Here is a 9,348-nt window from a genome sequence, read left to right as displayed (position 1 = left end):
ATATATATATATTTAATGCTATTTTTAAAATAAATTAAAAAAATGACAATGACTTTAAAATAAGCTTTTTATTTAAAAAATTAATTAAAAATTTTTATTATGTCACACACATATCAAGAATTTATATAAAATCATCACAAAAGTGTATTAAATCATTGATTTTTCTTAAAATAATTTCAGCTTGATATCATCTTAATCTTTTCTATTAAAATTTATATCTATATTATAATTGTGTCCTGAGTAGCTTTTTCAACTTTGTGTCGCAAGGGAAAAATGGGGTTGTCCATCCGCAATAACGCTTGAAACAGCAATTGTGAAACAGGATTAATAACATTAACATGATAAGATGGTAATGACACATCTCCCACGGGTGTCGCGCGTAGTTTGTTTCGGTGAACAAAGATAGGTGAACAACCGGTAATTGCATAATCGGAGAAAGTGATTGCGAAACAGGTCGATGCAAACGCCCTGACTTAAGCACGTGGTGGACCAAACGCGATGGTACCATGCTAATCGTTATGTCATAATAACTGACGAAAGGTCCGAGACTTCTCGTCCAATCGGCTGATGACACAACCGATCTGCTCCTTTCCAACGAAGTGAAAGAGACAAGCACATTTCTTCCGGACACCTTCGCCATTGAACAGAAACTGTGTTAGCCGGTCACCAAATAGTATCGTCTGGCGATTCGAAAGAAAGTGAAAACACGCCGTACCGCGCATATGCTGCATAATTAAATTGGAAATTGTTACAGAAAGATAATAACTAAGAATAAATAACTCTTGCTAAATATGTAATAACACGCTCAACGTGATTCCGAAAGAAGAATCGTGTATTTTATTAGGAAATATAATTTGCACACGACAAACATACCCACACAACAAAAATTTAAAATTTTACATATTTTTAATTAAATAGATCTTTTTTATTTTTCTCACGTTATTTGTTTTATTTTTTTGAACTGCGAAAAAAATACGACGATGAAAGAAATAAAATCTAAAAATCACAGTCTTAAAACTTTTTATGAATATATAAAAATATCAACAATATTTTCAGGTGTCTAAATAAATCACTAACGTCTTTCGAACAAAAGCAAGATGGGAGCAGTCGAATGGGTAGCCGATGAGAACAATTATGAGTGCCCTCTCTCGATGGAAACTCAGAAGATAGCGAAAGAGGAGCTCAGAGAGGACAAAAACACCAGAGATCAGGCTCTCGAGCAGATGCGCAATTGGATCAAAATGAATCCGCGCATTCAAAATTGTCGTCTCGGTAAGGCTACATCATCAAATAGCAATCAACGTGAATATTAGCGTAATAAAAAATAGATAAATTATCCTCAATTTACGGAAAAAGAATTTGTAAAAAACACAGTAATTTGATTAAAAATTCAATTAAATATTCAATATTCAATTAAAAATATAATTACATTGATAATAACGAATTACATAAGTTCGTAAGTGGCCACAATTGCTCCACGATTTTGTAAGTCTATAGGGGTATAATTTTATAGATATTTTAACAAGCATTCTCGAACTTGATATATATCAATAGTTACAAAACGTGTGGTTAATTTATCATCTTTTATTAGATGCACGATTTTTACTAAGATTCTTGCGATGCAAGAAATTCAATGTCCCAATGGCTCAGGAGGCTACTGAAAGATACCTGCTGCTTCGTCAGGTGTATCAACAAGCATTTCATACATTGGATATCACAGAACCGAATATGGAGGAGTTACTATCACTGGGGTATTTTTATGCTATTATTTTATGATATTGTTTTATTAATCATAGAACTCTTCAATAAATAAAATTTTAACAATGTTACTAGAATGATATATTTTATAAATAATTTAATAATGTATTAAAATAAGCTCTAATGTGTGAATAACAATTCAAATATATATGAGGGACTATCGAAGCTAATTAACGTGCGCTAATTTAAATATACTCTGTTCAACGTTCATTATTTGTTATATGTAATTATGCAGTTGTAAATTGCAGTTATTTAATTGATCCAATTCCGGAATGAATAGTACATTTAATGTAAAGAAAATACATTCATCTATACCAGTGATGTGTTCGAACTGAATGAAGTAGAATAAAGTAAAGAAATATTCTTAAGATTAAAATTTGATATTTACTGATGCTGCCCACAGTGGAGCAAAAACGTATGAAATAAAAGAAATGGAAATTAAATAATTATCTACATTTGATAATTTGTTCACCAACTGCGTGTGATTCTCAAAATATATATGTCACTCTTATCTTAATTTATTAGTTTAATTAAGAGAGTCTAAGAATTTTTAAAATATAATTTGGTTCGATGTTGTCTCGACATTTTGTATCACCTATTATAACATACATATTATAATTACATATTATAATTTATTTATTTGGAATAATATTATTAAAACATATTTTTAATATTTAAAAAATATTTATAAAATGTTATATAAGAACATGCATAAAAAATTCATATAAAATTAATGGCGCTCACTAAACACTAATTGATTAGTTTTCTTTGCTGAACGCAGCCAATATTTCAAAATGTTAATTTAGATTTTTTTATTTATTGGGTCGTTTTACAATATTTTCTTTTAGATATCTCTTTGCTGCACCCGGCCGTGATGCAAAAGGTCGTCGTGTTATAATCGCTAGACCAGGTTTGTCACTTTATATTATACTTTATATGTATAGAACGCTTGAACGCTTATTACATAAATGTTATTATATAAACTTAATACGTAAAGTAAAATAACAGATATAAAATATTGAAAATATTCGGAATTTTGCTTCTCTCGTTAATTTGTTTATTTCAATAAAATACTATTTATTACGTAATTATTTTATAAAAACTGTAAAACAGTTTAAAAGTTCACAGCATAAAAATTTATACATAATAATTTTATATTTCTCTTCGTCACGTTTATTGATCGTTCGTATATGTAATTTCCGTCCAAGGCGTATTTGATCCTCACAAATACACGAACGTGGACATGTGCAAGATCCATGCTATCACTTACGAAACGTTAATGGAAGATGAGGAGAGTCAAGTGCGTGGCTATGTTCATTTCACCGATGGTGCTGGTGTTAGTTTCCCTCATTTGACACTGTTTACTCCCAAAGAAGCAGTGCGCATCGTAAAAAACGGCGAGGTAAGATAAAATATATGTAATCGTAAATATATTAAATTGATATAATAAGCTTAATGAATGAAATCAAATAGACAATAAATTTAATAATTTAATGGGGAGTATTAATCCAAACTTATTATTTTTTAATTCTCTTTTTTACTCGCAAGTTTTTTTTCTAATGGAGTAGTATTATTGTAAATTTACTTAAACGTTTTTAAGTTAAATATAGACGTTTAAATATTTGCGTAAATTTTCTGTGACATTTAAAGTTTAATCCATTTTTAAATTTTGTCTAAAATTCTTCATTATTTGCTTCATTGCTTTAATTACTTAGGATAATATTTTTTTACAAATAATGTTAGATAATTATGTCTCTTTTATTTCTGACATATATCTTATTTAACCAACAAGACTATTATGTTTGATTTCCGCAAAAATGTTTTGTTTTCTTCATTGAGATATAATCGATTTAGCTGTTTGAAACAACAAAGATGTCATGTAATAAAATTTCATGACATTTCTCAAAACATAAGACATAAAAACCGGTTTTACCTTTTATCTATTACGAAATTGACTTAAAAGCTTGTTAAAAGGTTTTTAAGAATCTATTTAAAAAGAATAGAATAAAGCTTATTAAGTATGAAGAATTGAGTTATGAAGAATATAAATGGATTTCTACTAATTACAAATTATTGAAATAGTCTTTTTTTTCTGTTATACTAATAGATCAATATAGAAATATACGTTTGCATAAGTATTTTATCGTTTAACTAAGAAATACTTTACTTTCTTGAAAAAGACTTCTAAAAAAATATTAAAAAAGTTTACAAATGGAATCAAATTTTATTCGCTTTCACTAGTTTGCAGCAAAAACATTACTTTGAACCAGATAAGGTGTTTTTTATACATAGATTTGAATGTTAAAAACGATGCCAAACAAAAAGTCAAATTTCTTTAGCATGTCCAAAATAATTGACCTTAATGAACAAAAAAATGGTTTCTTTTTAAGCAACATTTGATTTTTTTGTAAAAAATTATAATAATTGTATATTTTTAGATAGTTTTTGATTAATATAAATACTGATAATTATAGAAGAAATTTTATCTTCGTAGAGACAAATTTGATCATGACCGATTCGAGAAATTCACGCCACGTCATTATCCTTTCTTATAAATATTGGGTTGTCCGGAAAGTTCGTACCGCAAAAGATTTAAATTTAATAAATGTATACTAAAATTTAAATCTTCTGCGTTTCAATTTTCCTTCACAATCGGCATTCCATGTTGTTACGTATTTCAAATTTCACGTTTATAACAGTAATTACGCATAAAATTAGAAATGATAAAATTATATAAAATTTTAATGTAAATGTGGTTCTTTATCTAATAAAATTAAATGTTTGTCGAGAATGTGTATATAGCTTGCATGCAGATTTTAATATTTTAAACTATTTATATAAATATATTAAACAAAATAATATAATATATGAATATATATAAATTAAAATTCTAACTGAAATGATAGAGTATAATGACAATATAAAAAATTACTTTTTGTACTTTCATCTTTTGAAGCAGAAAATGTTTTGAGGTAAAAAATTGTTTTTGTTGTTTATTCATGCGATTATTATAATTTTGAAGAAGAAATTGTGTAATGTGTATACTAAAATAATAATGGTAATGATGACAATAATGATCGTTTTTAGCGCACTGTACCGATGAGACATAAAGAAGTCTATGGGATCAACTCACATCCCTCAGTAAAATTTGCCTTGGATTTCGGGATGTCATTGATTTCCGAAAAGATCAGAAATCGCGTGAAGATTTATACAAGTCTCGAGGACGCTATTAATCACAAGCTCGATGTCACTATGCTGCCTAAGGAATACGGCGGTACTATCCCCATGAAAGAGATGATTGGTAATTCATTTTCGTATAGTACTCTTTAAGCATTATACATCGAGTTTCTTGTTTCATCGTAGAAAAAGGTAATAAAAGTAATTAAATCCTCTTTTCAATGCAGATCTATGGCGGAAAGAATTATTGGCAATGAAACCAACATTACTGAACAACGATAAGATGAATGTCTGTCTTGAGCTATATTCGGAGAAAGCACGAGAAGGTGCGGTCTCGGCATTAAAGCAAGGATTCGGTTGTTCCAGTGTGGGATCCAACGATACTACAATGTGCGGTATAAGTGGCTCCTTTAGAAAGCTCGAAGTCGATTAATATCTTAAATGTTCTTTATTTATAAATACATTTTCTACTTAGAGATAAGCAGCACGGGATCATGATAGATTTATTTTGGAAATCGCACAGATTTTTAGATTAGATAGTCTTGGTATCAAGAGAACGTAATTTTATTTTTGTATTATGTATATCGCATAATATGCAATATAATATAACTGATGTGTATTATTTAGAATCGCACTATATATCGGATATTGTACATAACTTTTCATTCAGGTTTTATTGCAATTAATGCAATAGAGAAAATACAACAGAAAAACATCATTAATTTTTGGCATATTCGTAAGATATTTGACAGAAACTTTTATGAGGAAATCCATTTGCCAATTATTTTACGAATCTTTGCTCTAGCTGCTTTCAAATTGTCCGGATCCGTAGCTACATCGCTATATATATCACGACAGTGTGATGATCCTTTAAAATAATCCACTATTATATTATCTTCTTATATTAAAAAAAAAAAGAGTTCTAATATGTTTCTCAATATGTATAATTGCATAATTACCATTAATGACAATAGCGGGTGAAAAGGCATTTAGATCTTGCAATACCGATAACGGATGCCATGGATCGCTATTTCCATTCGTGAAAATGACATTTCGTAAATCCGGTAATTTTCCTCCGTACATTATATTCGTCCTTCTCACATGTGAATCCAGTATCTTTTTATTATAACTAAAATTGAGTTTAGCTTTCTCACTTTGAAAATAATTCAGTATTTTATTCGACTATAATTAAATAATTATAAGTACGATAATAAATTATTTGATATTTAAAGAAATCTATTATGAAGACATATAATAGGCATATATCACGCATATTTGTATAAATTATGAACATGGAAATAAATGACACTTGAGCAAGGAAAATATTAGGTCGCTATTTTTTAAGTACTTACTAATCGCCATACAAATCGGTACATAAATTGATAAAATAATTTAAGGGAAACAGCTTTCCAAAGATTGATTTATTTGAGTTTGTCGTTTGATAGTAACCATATTCCATACAGGTCTGATGATACCACTGTCTCACTGTACAATAAACATCATCCCTTGTTGTACAATACGTGTCATATATGATGTGCAATTTAATTTATTTTGTTAGCTATTTCAACTCACTGATACTCGTGGCTGCCGGCGAGTCCCATGAAACTTCTCGATATGTCTTTAGAAAATTATTATAACTTACATCATTACATTTCTCCTGATTCGAAAAGATGCGTGCGAGTCTCTGTAGGGGGCTACCTAAATGCTTAGCTGTCATTTTATTACACAATGCAGCGATTCCTGTTTCACTATTCTCGATTTTATTATACTGAACGACTCCAGCAAATATCTAAAATTCAAATAAAAATGAATAGAAACAGATAAAGCAATATCTTCAATTATTCACGTACCTCTGACAGCATATTCATGAAGTAACCAAGATCATTAGGAGACCTTACGTCAGGTACGTGACATAATCTAAACTCGATATTAATAATAAAAAAATTAATAATAATTACACAAAATTATAATTTCTGATTATTATAAATTATTTTTCCTCTTCACCTTATTGTCCGAGCACAAATTAGGTATTAACAAATAGCACGTGAATTACAAATCATGTTTACATGCTTACTTGAAGAGAAGTTTAAGTTTATGGGGACCGGTTCGTATGGCTAATAATTCTTCTACCGATGCGAATGCAGTTTTAATAGATTCAACGCATTTTTTACTGTATTTGCTGAGCGCATCTGTCACAACCTCGAAATATTCTATGAAATATCAAATAATTTTAGTAATATTTTTAGGGATTATCGATCAAATAATTTACCATAAAAATCAGCCTTTGCCCGAACCGGAGCACTGCTGGCTAAAGCTCCCTGTGAAAAATATTTTTCTCTAATTTACCAATCCTTCTCCATCTTTAAGATATAAGTATATAAATAAGAAAATAATATAAACAATACTTGGATGAGATGTGGGTATTTGAGGCGTGCCCACGCCGCCATATTTCCAGCATAAGAGCCACCAACTACTATTACGATACTCTTTTCTAAGTTCTTTTCCTTTTTCTTCGTTTCAATAAAATAAGCAAGATCGGCGAGTGCCTGATCGGCATTTAAGTATTGTAAATTCTGCGTGCTAATGTCTCTAAATTTGTATCGTGCAATCAGTTTAAAAGATCGGTTAGTTTAAATGATAGAGACGATAACGATAAAGAACTAGACTTATTATAATTTAGGAAATGGAAGTAACTAGTTACTGTAATTGCCGTTAATTACTTAATTATCTCAATTAATAGTAATAACAATTTGATAATGACGTTGTGAATTTTTTATGATGACAATGTAACACCAGAGTTGGAATAGTTATATTTTTCGCAATAAAATTGTTTACAGATTTTACAATAATATATTATTCAGCATTATTAAGATCGTTCTAAGATACTTATGAGCTTCGAATTATTAAATTGCTATAGTCAATTTAACTTGCGATATTGCTATTATAAATAGTTGTTCAATGGAGTTTGCCTTTCAAGAACGAAAAGTCATTTTAGTCCACAATTTGAAGAACTACATATGTACGTAGTATATAAATTTACATAGAATTATTACAAGCACTTAAGATCCATCAGCTAAAAGGCATTTACCTCTTAATTGTGTACTCACATTTATAGTCTTATATAAGATTCTTAGTTTAATATAGTCAATAATCACTTATAAAGAATTAGAGAGACCATTCATTACTGAAAAAAATAACTCGCAATTTTTAAATTGTCGCTTTTTAATTAATAATCATTTATAATGTTATTTATTATTTTTTTTCAATAAGTAACGCGTAATAGTGACTTTCCTAATCTTAGCGTAACCTCAGCATTTCGTTCATCATTACAGTCATAAAAATTGCAATATCATTATTAAATTATTATAAAAAGTAAAAGTAACTGTAAAAGTAATGGGAAAGTAACTCCTTCATTTCCTGTTATAATTACGGATAAATGTGTGAGATTATCAAAAAGTCACAGATATTACGTTATTATCTTAATCTGTGAATATTATAGCATGGGAATGTCACAATGAAGTACAATTTTTATTACAGCTTCATATAATGATAACGATATCTCACATGTGACAAAGCAGAAATTTGCACGTCATTATGACTCTGCTATGATGTCACCGTTACATTTGTGACAAAATGAACATTCGCACGTCACTATGACATTTACTGTGATGTTACCATGACCTTTTTTGCTATGGAGAAAGCGCTACGGATTACATACTTCGTTGGTCTGCTCTGTCCATAGAACCGATGTTCGGTGTAATACATCAAACCGTGGTATTTTACGCCGAGTTCGTACATTAATCCACCTTGCAAAAATCCATTCGTTATCTCCCATTCTCCGCCGATCATGATCAGGATAGGGCCATTTTTCTTCAGAAATCCAGAGTTTTCTTTGTAACGCTATACAGCAATCGATTAATGTTAATTAAAAAAATTAACATTTTAAGTAAAACAAGCTTTTTGAATAACGATGATAATTACCATCGACCAAGTGCGATTGTCGCGATGATTGAAATGATCGAGAGGCTGAGTAATCCAACCTTCAACTATATTCTTGTTTGCATCTTTTGTTAATAATTCTGGCTCCTCCAAACCTTTAAAAGTAAATCCTCGAAAACCTACCCCGTTGACGAGGGGATGGACTGAGCACAGAACGAACAATACTTTTAATGTGATCATAATACGTTTTTCGTTCGCAATTGTATAGCAAAGAGAAAGTTTTGTATACTTTAAAGTATACTAGATTAACGCTGAAATGCGACTGATTATTACTTGTCATTTCTTTTAGTTATGGCTAGCAGTACAAATCGATACGATATCTTTCATTAATGATCGATAACGCTGACACTTTATTGCATTAACTACTCTGAGAGGAAACGAGAAACAATATTTCGATAATAAGAAACAGCAAAA

General features: G+C 29.6%; 2 protein-coding genes across 3 annotated transcripts in view; one reads left to right on the top strand and one right to left on the bottom strand.

The window, feature by feature from the left end:
* The window catches only part of LOC108686506 (clavesin-2-like), a 9,524-nt gene extending 3,840 nt beyond the window's left edge, over positions 1-5,684 (top strand). For both annotated transcript variants that reach the window (XM_018191847.1, XM_018191846.1), the window contains exons 2-7: positions 1,057-1,272; positions 1,592-1,751; positions 2,607-2,668; positions 2,967-3,160; positions 4,846-5,059; positions 5,163-5,684. In XM_018191847.1, the coding sequence (XP_018047336.1) occupies positions 1,098-1,272; positions 1,592-1,751; positions 2,607-2,668; positions 2,967-3,160; positions 4,846-5,059; positions 5,163-5,368 (1,011 nt within the window). In that variant the 5' untranslated portion in view covers positions 1,057-1,097 and the 3' untranslated portion in view covers positions 5,369-5,684. The remainder of the gene's footprint in view (positions 1-1,056; positions 1,273-1,591; positions 1,752-2,606; positions 2,669-2,966; positions 3,161-4,845; positions 5,060-5,162) is intronic.
* LOC108686505 (putative serine protease K12H4.7) lies at positions 5,611-9,114 on the bottom strand. Its single transcript, XM_018191845.1, has 10 exons — positions 8,917-9,114; positions 8,654-8,835; positions 7,341-7,524; positions 7,205-7,253; positions 7,010-7,145; positions 6,786-6,852; positions 6,508-6,724; positions 6,288-6,420; positions 5,895-6,064; positions 5,611-5,803 (listed from the first exon to the last, which is right to left on the bottom strand). The coding sequence occupies exons 1-10, from the start codon at positions 9,112-9,114 to the stop codon at positions 5,694-5,696; spliced, it is 1,446 nt and encodes a 481-aa protein (XP_018047334.1). The 3' UTR covers positions 5,611-5,693.
* Between the last annotated feature and the right edge of the window lie 234 nt (positions 9,115-9,348).

The sequence above is a fragment of the Atta colombica genome, unplaced genomic scaffold, assembly GCF_001594045.1.
Source record: "Atta colombica isolate Treedump-2 unplaced genomic scaffold, Acol1.0 scaffold187, whole genome shotgun sequence".
Lineage (NCBI taxonomy): Eukaryota > Metazoa > Arthropoda > Insecta > Hymenoptera > Formicidae > Atta > Atta colombica.
The sequence above is the reverse complement of the archived record's forward strand: the minus strand, read 5'-3'. Positions and strand labels throughout refer to the sequence as shown.